This window comes from Piliocolobus tephrosceles, chromosome 1, assembly GCF_002776525.5.
Source record: "Piliocolobus tephrosceles isolate RC106 chromosome 1, ASM277652v3, whole genome shotgun sequence".
NCBI classification, from domain to species: domain Eukaryota; kingdom Metazoa; phylum Chordata; class Mammalia; order Primates; family Cercopithecidae; genus Piliocolobus; species Piliocolobus tephrosceles.
The window spans coordinates 53,135,504-53,155,865 of record NC_045434.1 but is presented as its reverse complement, the minus strand read 5'-3'; the positions used below and the strand labels follow the sequence as shown (position 1 = coordinate 53,155,865).

The 20,362-nt window shown below is 31.8% G+C and overlaps 1 protein-coding gene across 3 annotated transcripts in view; it reads left to right on the top strand.

Annotated features, from left to right (window-relative positions):
- The window catches only part of KCNT2 (potassium sodium-activated channel subfamily T member 2), a 281,008-nt gene that overhangs the window by 89,806 nt on the left and 170,840 nt on the right, over nucleotides 1–20,362 (top strand). For all 3 annotated transcript variants that reach the window (XM_031934298.1, XM_031934293.1, XM_031934287.1), the window contains exon 12: nucleotides 8,913–9,021. In XM_031934298.1, coding sequence (XP_031790158.1) covers nucleotides 8,913–9,021 — 109 coding nt within the window. The remainder of the gene's footprint in view (nucleotides 1–8,912; nucleotides 9,022–20,362) is intronic.

The following is a 20,362-nucleotide window of genomic DNA, read 5'->3' as shown; positions in this document are numbered from 1 at the left end:
ACTGTGTTTTTCAAGTATGTTTTGTTTTAAGAAGATCTACCTCAGGCACTGAAACAAGCACATAATCATCTGTACTATGTCATTCCCTAATGAAATGTACCTTAGATTCTTTTAGGAGATTTTGCAAATTTATTTATCTCTTTAGTCAACCCAGTGATTAGTGACTTGTTTTCAAACATATTTTCCTTACCATTCTCAAAACTCACAGAATTTTAAACTCGAAAAGATACCTTGATATCCCTAATGTACCTGAGTTTTTAGTACACTCAAATAATTTTTGGTAAATTTTTGACAGATGTACATCACTGGACTTCAGTTACACGCTGTCAAGATAACCTGACCTCTTTACGAATCACTTTATTATTCATTTGACATTTGTATACCAGTGAATTTCAAGAGGTTTTTGGATAGTGTGGTCATGACTATGTTAAATTGAGTAACTATATCAGGGAAAATTCAAGAGGTTTAAGATCTGGAATTGGATTTGGTGTTGAGGGAAGTTTCCTTCAAAACCTGGGAGAGGATTTAAGTAAGTAAAACATACAATTTAAGACGTGTGTCATTCTGGATGAATTACTCTAACTCAGACCAAGGACTAGGAAACAATACAGTGCTTCAGCTTTCAGAAAGAGTACAAAATGAGTTTAGTTACTGTATAAGGAAAAACAAAAAGTAAGCTTTTGAATTGGCAATAATGTTGACTTGTTGCTGAGTCCCAAAATTTCTGGTAAGATTTTGATAATATATATGGAGATTCTGACAGGCAAGCAGGTTTTTATCAGTAAGTATCTGTAAGGAGTGGTACATTTTCAGCCACAAGGGTGGGAATCAAAATCAGAATTACAGTCCCTGAGAGATCATTGAAAAAGCAGGACATTTTTTTCCCTAAAACTAGAACTCAAGGTAATGTTTCAGTCCCAGATACACTGTTAAATCCCTTTTGCTGAAACTTGGCAGGGGGACAAAATTATATTTACAGCCATACAAGTTTGAATGCTGAGGCCCAGAATGCTAGACCAAGTCTTCTTTTAATTTTTTGTTTTTGACTTTAGTGTAGATTGTTCATGAAGACTAGGTCATTGTCAAGTCTGTAGGTTTGGGTGAGTGATACAGTTTAATTAGACTACAACTAGTTGGCCTGATGTTCTACTTTCTAATAGCCAGCTATTCTGTTGTAAAATGCAGCAAAATATTTTAATGGTAGAGTATTTTTTAGTGATTTTGGCTGTTTTCTTTTAACGTATTTTTATTTAAGAGCACTTTTTAATTATTTTTGTATTTAAAATAAGGATGTATCATATTGGAAGCCTACTTCTCTAAAGACATCAATTACAATTAATCACAATAAAATGTATCATTTTCTTAATTCAGTCATAAAGTTAGGTCAATTAGTTATAGATGATAGATACTATGGATCCTCTGTATCAGAATTACCTTCAGCTTTTGATATTATCTGATATACGTATATGTAATCTAACCTTATACTTTTTAACAGTCTACATATTAGACCTCGATGTTCTAATTATGAACAAAATAGACCCTGAACTCAAGGTGCTTTTGAGTCCAGTCTACTGTGAGGTCTTCATAGGGACATCTGTGAAGAAATTGTTCTCTGGGCAAGGAATACATTTGGCAAGAACTGTGTATACAACAATACATTCGAATGTTTTCAAGATAGGTTTGTTTTCCAGATTGCCATAAGACTTTTTTTGTTCTTTATAAGTGTTTGTGATTAGTTTGCTCAATCACCTATAAATTTTGGACAAATCTATCTACATATATTATTTTAAGTTTTACAATTCAGTTTCACTTTATATACTAGTAATCTTAAAAAATAAAGTGTCCAATGAATAAGTTAGCAAGATATACTCAAAGTATGTGGGGTAAATAGATCAATTTTCAAGTGCTGCAGATGGATTTTATAAATTAAAAATTGAAAGGAAAGTGATGCCTTTGATCAAGCCAATGTTTTATCACTTCTAGGTGACAGACTCTAATTGAGAGTCTAATAAAAATTATAAATTTATGGATAGGTAAATAATTCATGTATAAAATTTCATCTAAAATGTCTGAGTTCTTTAATGGGTTATTTGGATTTCAATAAAATAATTCCTGCCATAGGTAAAGTGATTTATTATAAGTCCTCAGAACAACAATCAATATCTTTTAGATAGTACAATTTATTAAGTTGAATTTTATGGAGACATTCTTCACTAATTTAATTTTTAGGCAAACTGACTTTTTGTAAAATGTTCTGTTTCACAGTAGCAATAAACATCCAGGTGATGTGATAGTGTCCCAAATTACCTACCTTTATTATTACAGCATTTTTATTCTAAAGTTATCACAATAAACATTTTACTCTATGGTTAGAAATATGGAGCATTTTACTTAAGGATGAATTTGTCCCCAAGAAAATTAAAAAAAAAAAAAAATCAATCTTACCCTCTGCTTTTAGAAAAAAATGAAGTGAAATCGTGTTTCTTTGCTAGTTTCATTATCTGTATTAGGAAAATTTTTCTTTTGTATTTCTCATGTGATATTTATGCCATGTTATATGGCTCTTTTCTTTTTTCCTCACTTAATGATCCACTCAAAATTATTGATGTTTGTTCTATATTGTGAGGGCATAAATTATGAATAAAACAAGGAAGATTTCAGAATAGGTACTTTATCCCATATATTCAGGCATTGAATTGAAATATTTACTAAATGCTTTCTATATGCCTAATGCTCATTGTATGATCACATTTAGTGTTCAAACTATTGATATGAAGTAAATATTGTTTTTCTTATTCACCTGTGATATGCAAATGAATGCTAGGTTCTGGGAATAAGCTAGGGTGAGCAAAATGTAGACAGGGCCCTTGCCTTCATAAAGCTTATAGTTTACTGAGGACCAACTTTTAAAAATGCTAAATGTTAGATGGGGTTAATTGTTTACAGAATACAATGGGATCAAGTAGCATCATCTATCCTAGTGTACCAGCAGTCAGAAGAAAAGGCTACCTAGATAAGTGACGTTTTAGCTGGGAAGAGAGGCATTAGTAGGGCTGAACCAGTAAAGAATGTTCTTGGCAAATGGTCCTAGGTGAGAAATGCTGGTTATCTGAGTGGAGAATGTGCATTATCACTAAGTGGAAGAATGCAAAGACTGAGGAAATAGTTTGGGAAAAGTTTAATAAAGGTGGTTGTAAGCCTTGTTAAGAAGTTTGAATTTGATGCCAAAACAAAGGAAACCACTATAGGATTTTAACAGTAAGGATTTTGGTTGGAAAAAACTTCATCTGATAACATTACAGAATTAGTGAAAAAATGTTATAAAGCTTGAGATAGGCTGACTGGGGGGCTGTTGCCCTTACTCCAAGCCAGAAGTGACAAGTTTTTAGATCAGGTTGTGGCACTGGTGCTGGAGAAAAGTGGAATCTATTAGACCAATATTTAGAGGCATAATCAACAAGATTTGAGAACTCACTAAATGTAAGGTAAGTGAGACAGAGAAGCTGATGATTTAGCATCCAGTAGTATTTTCCTTTGGAAAAAGGGAGGATTACCAGTAGCAAGATGATTTCGGTTTGGAGTAAGAATGTCAACGGACAACCAAATGTGTGGTGTCAGATAAACCAAAGGAGGATGTTTTAGGGAGCCAGTGATCTACAAGTCAACTGTTGCCAAGGGTTAAGATAAAGAAGAAAAGCAAGTTGCACACATCCATTATACAATAACCAAAACTTCTGTAAGAGGAATCAGATCCATGGTAAGTTCCCTGTACTCATGGGTTTTGTAAGCTCTGAAGTGAAAATTAGAGCCCAAGGTTGGTGACTCTACAGATCATGCTTTTCTCACTTACTTTTTAAAAACTGAACTAGACTTTTTGTTGTTATTGTTAAGCCATTTTAGGTTTACAGAGAAAATGGAACAAAAAATATAGAGAATGTCCATATCTCACCCCCTACACTCCTCTCCCCCTACACCCCATTTTCCCATTTTGATCTTCCAGTATTGTGGCACATTCATTGAAACTAATGAACCAATATTGATAAATTATTTAACTAAAAACCATAATTTACATTAGGGTTCACTCTTTGTATTGTATATTCTGTGGGTTTTGATAAATGTAATATGACATGCATTCACCATTATAATATCACAAGGAATATTTTTAGGGTCTTAGAACTATTCTCTGCTTTACCTATACATCCTTCTGTCCTTTCTTTTTCCCAACCTGGCAACCACTGACCTCTGTACTATCTGCATAATTTTGCATTACTACAATGACATATAGTTTAAATCATGCATTATGCAGCCTTTTCAGATTGTCTTTTTTCACTTAGCAATATGCATTTGAGATTTTGCATGTCTTTTCTTGGCTTGATAGTATATTTCTTTGCATTGCCGAATATTCCATTGTATGGATGTAGCACGGTTTATCCATTCATTTATTGAAGTTCATCTTGGTTACATCCAAGTGTTTATAATTATAAATTAAATTGTTTTAAGCATGTGCATGCAGGTTTTTTTAGAGACCTACATTTTCTATTCACTTAGGTAAATACTAAGTATCCCAATTGCTGGATTATTTGGTTAGGGTACACTTACTTTTGTAAGAAATTGTCAAACTGTTTTCCAAAATTGATGTATCATTTTGTACTCCTTCCCAGCAATGAAGGCAACTTCCTGTTGATCTATGTCCTCTCTAGTATTTTGTGTTTTCAGCATTTTAGATTTTAGCTATTATGAAAAGTGTTTAGTGATATCTTACTGTTTTAATCTGCAACTCTCTAATGACATGTATTGAATGCCTTTTCATTCTTCTAATCTGTGTATGTTCTTGGGTCAGATGTCTGTTCAGATCTCTTGCCCATTTTAAATTCAGTTGTTTGTTTTCTTGCTATCTACATCTTTGTGTTTCAACATGTTTAGTCCATTAGCATTTGATGTCATTATTAATATGGTTAGTTATAGCTCTATCTAAATTGTTTTCTGTTTGTTTCCTTTGATTTTGGTTCCTTTGTCTTTCCTTTCCCACATTTTTTATTATTTGGTTTTGTGAAGCATTGAATGTAGTATACCTATTGACTTTTTAGATATGCCTTTTGAATTTTTTTTTTTTCATGAGTGCTCTAGGGATTACAATACACATTCTTACTGCTTCATATCAGATTTATGTCATTTTTATACCACTTGTTAAAATTATAAACTTGCATTTATTTTCTACTGCCCCATGTTATTGTTGTTAGATGTAATAATTTATCCATAGATTAGAAACTACACTAAACAATATTATAAATTTTGCTTTATTCAGATTATATATTTTATAGAAATTAAGAGGAAATGTTTTTTATAGTCACTACAACATTAAGCATTTGTTACTCTTGTTTTATTTCTGAAGTTCTTCTCCCTGCTATCATTTTTCTCGAGCTTATATAGTTTTCTTAAACTTTTCTTGTAGTATGATTCCAATGGCAGTACCTATCTTAGATTTCTTTATTTTAAAAAGTCCTTTATTTCACCTTCCTGTTTGAAGGAGTTTTTGCTAGATACAAAGTTCTGGTTTCATAGCTTTTTTTCCTTCATTCTAAACTTCAGAATTTTTTCCAGGGTGGTTTGGCTTTCACAATTTTTGATGAGAGTCCTTGGCCATATGACTCTTTCTTTGGGTGCTATCAAGATTTTGTCTTCATTTTTGTTTTTTAAAAGTTTTAATACAATGTGGCTAGGCATGGTTATCTTTTTGTTCATATAGTTTAGATTTTGCTAATTTTCTTGAACTTATAAGTGTATGTCTTCTACAAAATTAAAAAGTTTCTAGTCATTATTTCTTCAAATCATTTTCTGCTATTTTTTCTCTTTTGTTTTCTTTTTGTGAATTCAATTATTTTATGTAAGATCTTTTTACCGTGTTACACAAGTTCCTGAACTCTGTTCCCTTTTCCTTACCTCTTCTCTTTGTTTTTCAAATTGGGTAAATTCTATTGATCTATGTTCAAGTTCACTGACTCCTTTCTTCTGTCATTCCCAATCTATTTCAAAGCCCATATAGTGAATATGTTTTTTCATAAACTTCGGCTTTTTAATCTAAAAATACTTTCTATTACTCTGCTGAAATTTTCTTTTTTAATTACAAGCATGTTTTTCATTACATTACTGATCATAGTTCTAGTAGAAGCTTTAATTCCTTCTCTGCTCATTCTAACATTTCAGACTGTCTAGTAGCTATTGGTTATCATTTTGTTTGTTTCCCATGCAAATAGGTCACATTTTTCTGGAAATTCATGAATTAAATAATATTGCATTGTATTTTGTATATTGTGTTATGTTGCGGAGCCTTGGATTCTACTGTATTCTTCCAAAGAATGTTAGCGCTCTCAATTTAGCACAGGCTAAGTTGCTTAAACTCAAAATAAAGAAAACTCCCTCACCATTGGGGTTAGTAGTGCTTCACAAATGTCAGCTCGGATTGTTTTTATGCTTCTCCATGCATTCATGGTTCAGAGGTCAGCCAAAGTTGTTTACACTCATTCACAGAATTTGTGGTTTCTCTTTGTACCTCTCCCTTTTCCTGTCTCTGGTGGATCTGGTTGCTCCAGACTCCATTCCCTTGTTGTTCTGGCGGGTTTTCTCTGGAGTTTTTGCCAACTTGTGCTGTTGTGGTAAGCACAGCTGCCCTCAGGTCACAGCAGCAAAAACATGGAAATTATGACATGCAAGATACTTCCTCCAAGTTTTAATTTTCCTCTAAATTCTGCCTACTTTAGTTGATTTACTAGGGCCTTTCTTTATATGCTTGTTCTACAGATTTTTTAATAGTTGTCATATGCAAGGACAATTTATTAGGAGTTTATTCTTTCATATTGATAAACCTCCTGACCTCCTCTATTTCTTCTTTTATTATTAATGTTACATTTTTTGATGGTGTCAGCAGATAAGTCTCACTTTAAATTTTTCCTAAGAAATTCATTTTTCTTCTTTACCTTTTATCCTTCATTATATTACTTCTGCTACTACTAAGATGATACACATAATAAGAAAAACAACTTATGTTTTTTCAATAAATGACTGCCAACCTCTAATAAAAGGTGTATGTGTGTTGTCTATTTCACCATAGAAATCCTGTAAGATACAGAATATCTACAGTTTACTAATGAAGAACTTTAACTTGTCCAAGTCTAATTAGATATTGAGGTATAAAGTAGGGTTAAAAACCCTAGAATAACCCATTATCTTCAACACAACACTAAACATAATGAAATAAAATAAGATAAAAATCATAACTTGGCATCCGCTTATATAGTGGTTGATTTTCTACTTTTTTCCTTCTCCTTTAAAATTGTGTACTTCTAGTGAAAGAGAAATAACAGTAATCCTCCATTAAATTATCTATAACCCTCAAACCTCAGATTTAAAAGCATGTAAAATGGATTAACAATTATTCACTTGATGAATCTTAGTAGAACTATTAGGCTCATTCTGATATTTGAATATTTGCCTGTAAGGTGCATATCGTCCATGTAAACCATGCTGGACGACTACCATTCATCAACTTTCATGTAACTTAAAGTTACTATCGTATTTTGGGTTGCTATCACAAAATAGCATATACTGGGTGGATTATAGACAACAGAAATGTATTGCTCACAATTCTGGGGGCTGGAAAGTCCAAGATCAAGGAGCCAGCAGACCTAATGTCTGATAAAGACTGGCTTCCTGATTCCTAGATAGTTGTCTTCTTGCAACATCCTTATGTGGCTGAAGAAGTGAGGGAGCTCTCTCTTGGGTATCTTTTATATGGGCATTAATCCCATTCATGATGACTGCCCTCATGATGAGGCCTACCAGAGGCCTCATCTCCTAGTGCCTTCACAATGTGGGGTAGGATTTCAACATGTAACTCTGGGGAAGAAATGATCATTCTGTCTATAGCAGTTTCCAACCATAAATAACAGCTTCTTCTATCTGCATTTGGATAAACAGTCCCTTGTGCCTATCTGTATTTTGGATCTTCCTTTCCTTCCACTAATAGTACTGTCAGATAGAACTTTCTGTGATGGTGAAAAATTTATATACCTCTGCTTTCTAACATGGCAGCCACTAGCCATGTGCAGCTTTGAGTATTTGAAATGTGGCTAGTGTGATTGAGTAATTAAATTCTTAACTTTAAGTTTAGATACTTCAAATTTAAATAGCCTTATGTGCCTGGTGGCTGTTATATGGACAGTACTATCCTAGAGCATTTCTGTGCTTCCTTTTCAAAAATGTATTAGCTAACTGTGTGGCATATTTCTCTAATAATCTTCCTTGATTTTTTTCAATTCATTGAATTTATGGGGTGACTACTCTGTAAAGGAGTTCGTGTTAAGCATGATTTTGATTCCCTTCATTAGTCTAAATGTCTTTTTAAAAACTTTTTTGATACATTTTATTATATCTTAGAGTTTTTTATGTCTTCAAACATACCACACAGGTACACACACACATACACACACATACGCACACAAGTCAAAATTCTTTTACCTTTACTATTATATTTAAAAAAGTAATTTTCTCAGCATGTTATTATTATACATACATTTTTTATTTCTCCTTGGAAATTCCTATTACAAATTATTACTTTTGCTACATGTCTGAAAGCTTCTGACTGCCGGAATTTTCTAGGAAAATTGTTTTTAAGTCTGTCTAGCTATTTTTTCTCTTAATCTTTTCTAATATTCTAAGTGCTAGCAATTAGTTATGATTAAATTAGCTATTACTACCTTCTTTTATGGAAATAATAGGTATCCTTAACAAGTCCTCACAGTACTTTTTATGTTTAAGTTTTAACTATGTATGTGACAAAGCAAACTGATCGTTTACTTTTACTTTATATATTATAAAAATTGTAACTTATGATATTTTTATTTTGATCACTTCAGGATCACCAAACAATTTTGAGAGCATGGGCTGTGAAAGATTTTGCTCCAAATTGTCCTTTGTATGTCCAGATATTAAAGCCTGAAAATAAATTTCACATCAAATTTGCTGGTAAGTTTTTATCTTGCATGAGATCCATTGAATTTCCTGAAACTCCTATAGTGGTTTAAGAGTTAAGTCTCTGAACTAAGTGGCAACTTAAAATATTCAAGATTCTAAAGAACTGAAAATGATTATCAAATGCCAACTGCTTATTAAAAAGACCTTTGTAACTAGGCTATCTTATTTTTACTTACTATTATTTAAGAAAAGAAATGTTTTTGAAAATTTTTAAATATACATGGTGATGACTTGCTATGAAAAAATTTTTGAATGGCAGTAATGACATTAGCACTAAGTAAAATCTTAAAATGATGACTTTAAATTTGAGTGCCACCACTTAAGACAGGTAGATTAATATTTTGAACCTTATTTCCTGTCTATTAAAAGGCCACACGGATTGTCTCTGTTTTATTGGGGTTAATAGTAAGGATTTAATAAATAATGTCTGAAACATATTAAGTGTTCTATTGTATGGATATTGTATCAGGACCTTCAAACAATATGTATTTTCAAAAAATAATTTGTGATTTTGAGTGTATTTTAACAAAAATTCAGAGCAGACTTCAGTTCTTTCTCCCTTCTTTAGCATGCCGTTGGTATGTTTCCACAGAGAGATCAACTTTGCTGAAAAAGTTTACTGCTAAAATAAAAACAAAAAACTATTTGCATTAATCTATTTTCTAATTCTCATTTTGTCATTATTTTAATAATAAAGTAATAATAATTACTTAAATCATATTTACTATTATTATATATTACATATTACATATTAATAATACCATCAAAATGAATGAATTATTTACAAATTCTATCCCAACCATTTGTCTCAATATTTCTCACTGTGACACCTGATGAAATTCTTTTTATTAGTGCCTACATTCTTTTATGACTGAGATTACAGCATTTCAGAGGATCTCTTTTTATATCGTGTAAAGATGAAGGCATCCTAGTTTCATTAAAATGCCACAAAAAGAATTTGGAGTGATGTATGAAGTTTTCAAAACAAAATCATATATTTTATATCTCAGCATGATATCAAAAATTATGGACTTTTCCTTTCAAAAGGCAGTGTATCAAGCTGTCACTTAGTTTGTGTAAGAGATTGTTTAAATAATAGCCCTGAAGAAACCATGCTGTATGTGTCTGTGCCCTGTTGCCATGTGATTTTGCAGCTTTTTACCATGAAGAGGTGAAATCTATTTCCCCATCTTTGTATATAGGGTTTGCTTTGTGATTTACTTTGACCAATATAATGTAACAAAACTTACACTGTGGAACAACAGAAGCTAAGACTTAAAAGGCCATACTGGTTCTGCTTTTGCTGTTTTGGGAACATTGCTCAGAGACTACATATAAAGAAACTCAGTTTAGCCTCTCTAAGAATGAAAAATCACTTGGAAAGTGAGGCTCATCCATACCAGCACCTCACCTGTCCAGCTCCCAGCTTACTTACCAGCCAACCCAAGGAATCATGCTGACCCACAGAATTTTGAGAAATAAAATGGTGGTTAAGTCACTGAAGTTTGGAGGTTACTAGTCGTGTGGCAGTAGATAACTAATACTGTTGGTGATAAAATAATAATTACTTTAATTTTAAATCATATTTACTTGACAATATTTATTATATTCCTGTCCTTGTACTCTCATATGTATGAAGTAAACAGATTCCAATATTCACAAGATATGAAATGAGACATTTGCATTTCCATTTATTTAAATAGCTCCTTTGGTTTACTCTAAATTGTGGAAATATAATCATGACTATAATTTCTGTTTAAAAAGTAAGCAAAGTTTACTTTCAGCAAATTGTCCTTTTTATAATAAATTTGTCAAAATAACATGATTGAAACTGCAAATTCAGGATTGAGACATTTCATGGTGATGTAGTTGCTGTCCTGTGTACTGACTGCATGACCTCAAGCTTCTTCAAGTCTTTAAGCTCGAGTTTTTCAAGTTGTAAAATGGGGATGATATGAGAAGCAACCCCTTCTTGTGATTATAATACTAAAAAGGATACTTGGAAGTATCTTTTTAATTTTTAAGCCACCAGTAAGTGATGCCTATTTAAGCAATTGGGATAATTTATATCCTGAGTGCCTATTTGTAATCTTCATGACAAATTTATATTATACTTGTTTAGAGGAAGACTAGCTGGGCTTTCCCATAATGTATTACAAACAGTTTATAAGAGATATTTCAAAAGCATATAATTCTGAGCTTACACACATTTTCTCAGAGAATAGAAAATATAAGATATCTTCTCAACTCATTTAATGGGAATAACGTAGCCTTGATACAAAACTCAGTAAGGATAGTTTTGGAAATGACATTTAGAGTCTAACTTAATTGGTTAACAGAGTTGAAAAATCATATAAAATATTTTAGCAAAACAAACCGAGTAATATATTTATAAAAGAATATATAATCACCAAGTTGAAATTATTCCAGAAATAGATCATTATGTCAAAAGAGAATAACCATATCACAATTTTAATGAATGTAGTAAAGTATTTGAGACAGATGTCAACATTCATTCACAATTAAAACTTAAAAAAAAAAAAAAGGTATTGGAAAACTAGCTAAGACAAGTTATCTTCAAAATAACAAAGAAAAAATTATATTTAGTAATAACATATTGAAAAGCTGTCATTTAGGTACAAACATAGGTGTCTACTAAAACAACTTTTATTCAGTATTTTTCTGGAAATCATAAAAATGGCAGTGAAGCTGGAAAAAGGTAAAAGATATAAGCATTGGAACACAAGAAATAAAATTGTCATTGTCCACGTATCATCAAATTCTCTACAAGGAAAATGAAAAAGAATTTATTTCTTTCTATTCACCTTTTCCTTAGAGCAACTCATCTATTTATATAATTTGTAAAGTTAAAACTCTTCTTCAGTATCCACTGTGAACTTCAGTTTTGAATCTTGAACTGCGTGGTCAATATCTCTTATTAGATTTCTAATAGCCCCCTTAAAATTAAAATGTTGAAAAATAGTTATTGATTTTTCTCTGACCTAAAACCTGTTTCTCACCCATATTCGCAGCACCATCTCTTTAGAACTCAATCAAAAACCTGTGAGTCATGTTTTCCTTCTCTGCATCCAATCGCACATCTTGTCCTATGGGTTATATTACCTAATCCACAGTGGCATCACAACCCTACCCATTATCTCTCACTTAGGCTATTTCAAAAGAGTCCCTTTTCATCTTTTTCCGGGTATTCACAAGTTGTATCTGTAAGCTTACTGCTGCACTTCATGTCCCCCAGAACATTTGCAACAGTGATTGCTGTTTGTGTATCACAGCAGGCAGCTCCATCTTCATACTTCCATTGTAAACCTAAACTCGTTTTCTTTTACCAGGACACAATGCCAATACCCTTTCACAATATCATTATTTTTTAAAGATTGTTTCTTGTGAATAATTTGTGTCACCTTTTATGGTTCAAAAGTCAGATGATAGTATAGCTTTGGTTATGTCAAATCATTTTTTTTTCCAGTGAGAGACTTTTTTTTACCAATATAATATTTTTGTTAGAAGTGGCAATTGGTACTGAAACATATGACAGAGGCAATGGCAGTGTGCCATAGACATGACTAATACAAAAATGTGTTTTTGTAACATCTTGTATTCTCTGTCAAACTCTTGTGGGTGCAGCAATTCTAGTAAAGCTTCTCTAGGGTCAAATATCCGATCTATAATCACCTGGGGAAACCTTATGCCTCCATGTTATGGAGCCCTTCATAAATTCCCCTCCTCAGTTGCAAAACCAAGATTAAAGGGCACAATATTATGGGGAAGTTTAGTTCTCAGATACGTTTCTGTAGCTCAACATTTAATCAGACTGAAATCAACTTCATATTTTCTTCTCTACTGTGCATTTCCCAATCATTTAATGCACGCACAGACACACACACACACACACACACACACACACACACATGCACACACCCCAAACCATAAAAGAAAAAATATGTACTTTACTAGGAGGATAACTTCTTCATTGAAAAACCTTGAATGAACTTTAAAAATAAACTGTGCTCTCCACTTAATCAATTTCAGCTAAATGAAGTTTGCTGTTTGTCTCCTAGTCCTATGAAGTTACTCAGAAAATCAGTGGGAGGTGAATTCATGTTTTAAGAGTGAATTAATAGCTAAATTTAGATAAACACAGTATCTGTATCTTCCTAATAAAGTGTTATGTCATCTGTGAATATTCAGTTCTCTTAGGTTCCTCATCCAACTTTGTTTCAACTGTTCAGTCCTACAAAAATCTCCCACTTCATTTGAACAGATATGAGAAGAAATAAAAATTAAATTGGCAAATTTTTACCCACAAGTAGGAGTAAAGAATATAAAAACAAAGGAGTGAATGAAAGTGTGAATTATCTATTTTCCATGCTTCTTTTTTAGTCCAAAGTCTACCCTTGAGATATTTTCCATGCTTTGGTCATGGTATTTCATGTATAACAGAATTTGATTGCAATTTGTTCATGAAATATGGAACCATATCTCAACAGTAAAGTGTTGACTGAATGAAATACTTTGTACTTCACAATTCAAACCTGCCTAGAAGAATGCATAATTATACTAGAATAGTAGGAGTTACTTCTTCTAACAATTAAAAAAACATTTTTAATTTCAATAAGAAAAGTCCAAGCAGAAGTAAATGTGTTTTAGCAATGTCATAGACAATATTGTTAAAACATGTGTCTTTCATAAAGCATGATTCCCATTATAAAAATAATAATATTTGAAGTGCACACACATATATGCATATATCTTGGAGAAATGATTCGACTACAAAATGAAGGTTTTCCTCAGCTTAGCCATCATCTATTTTGTACTAAATCACTAGATATTCCAATGCATCACTTTTTCCTACCCAAGAAAGAGAGTGGGAAAATATTTCCAAGCAATATAAATATTGGAAATCATCTTAGCTGTTTCTAAATAACATATGGATGTTCAGGCTTGACTTTCACCAAATGGTAAAGTGTGAGATTTTCATGCTGAATGATTTCTTCATTTCCCATATAACACCCACATAGACATCATTTTAAACTTCATTTTTACAACCTACTTAAGAACATAATGCTTAGAGTTGTTATATTTTCAAAATATAAAACATTAAACCTTTGAAAATTCTCAATTTTTTGGATGGAAACCTTTTCTCTTTGACTTTTTTTATTATTGTGGAGATCATCAGAAACCACTTAACATAAGACCATGTTCAAACCCAGCACTGTCTGGAGAATCTTTAATTTTTTATGCCATTCCTCACTATTTTTTACTTTCAAAAAATCAAACTTACACTGTTTAAAACAGTTATACAATTAAAAAAAAAGTATTCTCTCCATCTACATTCAAAAACTGAACATTTTGCCACTTTTGACTAGTCTTCTCTTTGTACGCATACACAAATACACACATATTTTTATTTCAGCAGAGCTTTCTTAAGAATAAGGAAATTCTGCTACATAACAATGCTAAAATTTTTACCCCTAAAATGGTCAATAGTAATTTTATGAATCCAGTTTATATGCAAATGTTATCAATTGTCCCTCAGATTTTCCTTAAATCTGTATTTTAAAATTCAGTATTAAATCAAAATTTTATTTTTACTTATTTTTTTATTTCTTTTTAAACATTTTTATGAAATAGTTTTAGATTTATGGAAAAACAGTATAGATAATACAAAGAGTTCTATATGCCCTCTACATCCCACAGCTTCTCCTAATGTTAATGTGGTATATATAACCATTGTCCATTTAATAAAAACAAGAAATTAACAATGGTATTGATTATTTTTAAGTGAAAATTTTAAAATTTAAATATTGCAAAAGATGTCCAAGCCATCTTTCCTGTTTATTTTCCTTGACATCTGATTAAATTGACACTGAACATTAGGTATGTCAAGCCATTTTCTTGTGGGCCACTTATGACTTTAATTAACTAAAATAATCGTTTTGTTTCTCTCTATTAATGTTTTTTATAGTTGCATATTTTCAATAACCCAATTTCTTGGTTCTGAGTACCAGAGTAAAATAACGCTTACTTTTTTAGAAAGTGCCAGACATATTCTATCATATCCTAGGCCTATGATATTTAGTCTGCCAAGTAGTTCCTTGATACAAATGTCTTATGAAAAAGACCAGGTATGCTCTCTTTCACTCTTGAATACTTCTTCAGAGCATTTTCTAGAGTTGTACTATGATCAATGTGTTGTTCTAGGCACTAGTGACATAATGATGAACTAGATGTAATAAGTGTTAATTCCAGTGGCAGCTTTTCTCATTGCCTTTACCTGTCACCCTTTAAAAAAGTCAATGCACTTTTATATACTTCCCAAGAATACCACTCCAATGAGCTTATCTTTACTACATAGAGCTTTATTTGAAGCCTTACAACCCCCCTTTCCTGCCCTTCACAATCTCCATGTATATCAAACCAGTGATTCCAGTTATGCTCTAGTCTCACTGTATATTGCTTGATGAATTTCGTCAATCTCATACACCTACAATAGACAGTTAAGGCTTTCATGATTTAGTTTCCCCATCCCAGAAGTAATTGGTTTTGCTTTGAAAAGAGTCTCCTAACATGTTTTTTTTTTTTTTTCTTTTTTAAATAAAAGAATGAATGAGATCTTAACAGTAGGATGGTCAGCAAGTGGAGATGACAGTTCTTATAATGGGATGTTAAAACTGTCATTGCCTCAAATCACCTTGCCTTGGAACTTCATATTGTGCATATACACACACACAAATGCGTATGCATCCATGTGTGTACATGTGATTGTGAATTAAATTTTACTCAGATTTTGTTGGAGAAGTAGTGTGAGAATAATACAAGTATTAGGTAAAGACATAACATTTTAACTAGATAAAAAAATAACTCTAGGGGAAATGTTGAGTGCAGTGAGGAGGACAAAAAGAACCTCATAGGAGTGATTATTTAGGAAGCTGTTATAGTTGTCCAGGTGAGAGATACAGAGAGAGCTATCATAATGGAAAAGGAGAATGAGAACATATTCATAAAACATTTCATATATTTTCTGTAGACTTAAAAATTGGCTGACTGCAGCAACTAAGGGAGATTAAGAATATCATTTTATCTTTGCTACTCTCACCTTTTCATATATGTCCACATTTAATATGAATTCTGTTATAGTACTGAACTAATTGATTTATAGTCATTTCAATGTCTATTTAGCACCAGAATATGAGTTTAAGTGCCTTATATGTTCAGTGATTGCACAGTGCTTGACACATAACATCTAATTACTGTACTATAGAGAATATATGATTTAAAAGATCCACTTAAAAAAGTGATGATATAATCTAGTAAAATAAAAAGTATGCCAACATAAATGAAATAGTTTGCAAGCACACAAGTAATGTTCCATCATGTTATGGAAAAAAAAAAAAAATTCTAGAGTAGAGAGTGACACAGAAAAAGAGCACCAGAAATCTAAAAACAGCTCCTTGTAGTTTTTTTCTGAGTATTAGGTCACACATGTACAAAATGAAACTCTAAAAGCCAGTCTAAAAACAACCAAAGAATCATAAGTAGAACAATTCCCAGTGCTAAAATAGGTTGGGGAGATATTCACACTCTGAGCAGACATAGTAGAATGACCTTGGTGATCAGCACGGCATTTGAAGTCTTATGAGATACATGATTTGCTAGTAAGGTTGACTTAGCCCCAGAGTAAAGGGAACTCTAAATAGAACAGTATTAGTTTTCAGTAATAAAAGCTTACCACTAACTTTTCAGTTTACAATGACGCAAACCTATTATCTGTGTTTCTGTGGGTCAGGATTCCTGGGATGGGTTGTGTAGCTCCCCTGGTCGAGGTCTCACCAGTCTGCAATGAAAATATCCACTTCATCTATAATCTCATTTGAGGTTTGACTTCTTAGAATTTTGTCTACTAACACTGCCCTTGAAAGTTTAAAAATCCAGCAGGCCTTCAAGATATCAAACTAATTCTACCAAAATGAAGCACCCCATTTGAAACGTTGTATGACGTTGGCCAGTATCAAATTGTAATGACTAGACATATCAATAAATGGGAAATTCCAACTGTGATTAAGGTAGAAATAAAACCTGTTCTGTACAAGCTTATATCCAGAAAATAAAGGAAAGGAGAAAAAAATTTATACTGATTTTGTAAGGCCAGCATTTGATTAGGCCAAAGCCAAAGACATTGTGAGAAAAGAAAACCACAAGCTGTTATGTTTTATAAACACAGATGCAAAAATCTTCAACAAATCAGTAGCAAATCCAATTCAGTAACATACAGAAAGAACATACTGTTACCTTGTTGGGTTTATCTCAAGGCTACAGTAGTCATATAACATTTAAAATCAGAGCAGTTCACCATATTAATACATTAAAGGGGAAAATAAGCTATATGATCATATCAACAGATGCAACAACAGCATTTTAAAAATCAGTAATGTTTCTGACAAAAATTTGCGCATACTGGAAATAGAAGAAAAGCAACATCATATTTTTATTATACTTGATGTTTATAGACTGAGTACTAAACTCTAATATTGAAACGTCAAAGTTGTGTGCTGTACTTCTATTCACACTGTACTGAAGGTCCTAACCTGTGCAATAAGACAAATTACAGAAATGTTAATGTACACATTAGAAAGGAAATAGTAAAAATAGCTTTATTCATAAACTAAGTGAACATTTCTTTAAAAATGGTAATGAATCTATAATAAAGCTGGTAGTACTAATGAATGAGTTAGGAACATCAAAATGATCTTCTTTATACAGAAATCAATTTTATTTTTCTATGCTTGTAAAGATAATTTAGGAATTTAAATTAAATATAACCTTTAAAATTCTTCAAAAGTATGAAATAGATATGGGAGAACTTAATAAAATATGTACAAGTCTCATATAAAGAAACTATAAACATTGCTGAGAGAAATTTTTAAAGAGCTAAATAAGCTGAGAATGAAGCCTATTTCAAGGGTTAAAAGATTCAATATTTTAACATGTTATATCCAAATTAACCTATAGATTCAATACATATTTCAATTGAAATTATAGCTGGCACTTTGAAATATTTATAAACTTATTTTAAATAATATAAAAATAGAAAGAAATGATAATCATAACTATGAAAAAGAAGATTCATGTCAGAATATCTGTAGTACGTCTGTTTTGAAGCTTTATTGTAATACTAAATAAAGTATTAAAGACAGCATGGAATTATCATAATGATAGACAAATAGATCAATGGAACAGAATACAACCCAGAAGTAGATCAACTTCTACATTTTCAATGACGATGCCAAGTTAATTACCTTGGAGAGGCGATAATCTTCAATAGATAGTTCAGGATCAACTTTGTATCCTTCTGGAAAAAATATATATCTTGAGCCTTACTTCACAACACACACTGAATACTAAGTTGAAACAAATTATACACTTAAATGTAAAAAGTGAGACTACAAAATATCTAAAATAAAACATACAGGAATGTTTTCATTGTCTTGACTGGCAAATATTTCTTAGGTACACACAAAAACCACAAATCATAAGAGGAAAAAAAAAAAAGAAAAATTGACTGTCATCAAAATTAAACCTTCCACATTTCACGAGACAATTTCAAAGAATGGCGAGCCCCAGACTGGGATGAAAATATTCACAGTGAATATATCTGAGTAAAGTTTGAATCCAAACATATATAAAGAACTCTTACAATTCAATGTTAAGAGTCCAAACAAACCAATAAAAATAGATAGAAGAATTGAACGAACATTTTATACACACACAAGGACAGACATACCAATGACCACTAAGCATATGAAAAGATTGTCAATATCACTAATCATCAGCAAAATGAAGATTGGAAAGCAATACCATGACATACACAGAATGCCAAACATTAAAAGGATTCTTAGTATCATGTGGCTGAAGCTCTCATGCCCTCTTGAAGCTTACATTCTAGTGGGAAAGATGGTTTGAGCAAGAAAGTACTTAGATGGCTCTTAAGGGAAAAAAATGCAAGCATCAAGGAAAGCTTAAAATAGGGCGAACATACAGATATGATACATGAATTTTGCCAAGGTGCATGTAAGTTATACACTGACACAGGAATGGTTTAGTTATATTTAAATGAATGAAGATATGAATGATTCCTGAATGTTGCCATACAGTAAGAAACCAAGGTAGAAAATGGTGTGGTGAATTAGCAGGAACTGAAAATACTTAATATGACTGCACCAAGAAAGAGGATAGTAAGAACTGGGGTTGGAAAAAAGGTAGCGATAAGATGAGGAATAACTTTATAATTCACTTTATAAAGAAATATATAGTACTAGGTAGAAGATGGGTTTGTGGAAGATGATTATTTTTAATTTACTTATAGATTTTTGCATATTCTCATTTTTCTAACAAAATCCAAATAATCAAGCATAATTAATGCCATGATAAAATTTGTGAATGGTTATATCTAAGCAGTGAAATTGTTATTCACCTAATTATAGCTATAGGTTATGTTTATGTAGACTGTAATACTCCTTTTACATGAAGTAAAATATCATTGTTACTGTTAGAAAATATATATATAAATTTATGAATATGTGTTAGTCTATTGCTACATTTTATAACCCATAATCAATCTAATTTAATATTTTCATAAAGCCACTTTCATTCATGCCAAATTCTCATTTAAGCCATCAAGCTATTCTGTATAATCAGTCGTAAGGACTAAATTGATAAATCTGCCAATAGCTATATCTTTCTTGAGAATGCTAGCTCTGCTTCAAATAAGGAATGAGAAATAAGGCAAATTAAAAAGTGGTAGCTATTTGTAAATATTGCCAAGGTGAATATGATTAGTGGAACTTCTAGTTTAAATGGTGTTTGTACTTTTATGGTTTTTAATACACAATGCCAGTTTGCTCTCCAGAAATATATAACTTACCCTTGAACAAATGGGCAATATTAACTTTTGCCCTTTGGTAGAAAGAAAAATAACATAAGAACTACAATAATTATTATAATAATAGTGGTGGTCAACACATGTAGTGCTTCCTGTGCAAGGGCTACTGTTCTAAGGCACTACTTATAGATTAACTCAATTCTCATTATAATTTCATAAGCTAGTTTATTGGTTATATATTGCTGCATAACTACCCCAAAACTTTATGATGTAAACAGCAATGTAAATTTGTTATCTCAGTTTCTGTGGGTCAGGAATTTGGGAGAAGTAATAATCTGGATATTTATGATGTTACAATGAAGATGTAGGTTATTTGGGGTAGTTGCAATTATCAAATAACTGCAGGTATTTGAAGGCTTGACTTGGGTAGAA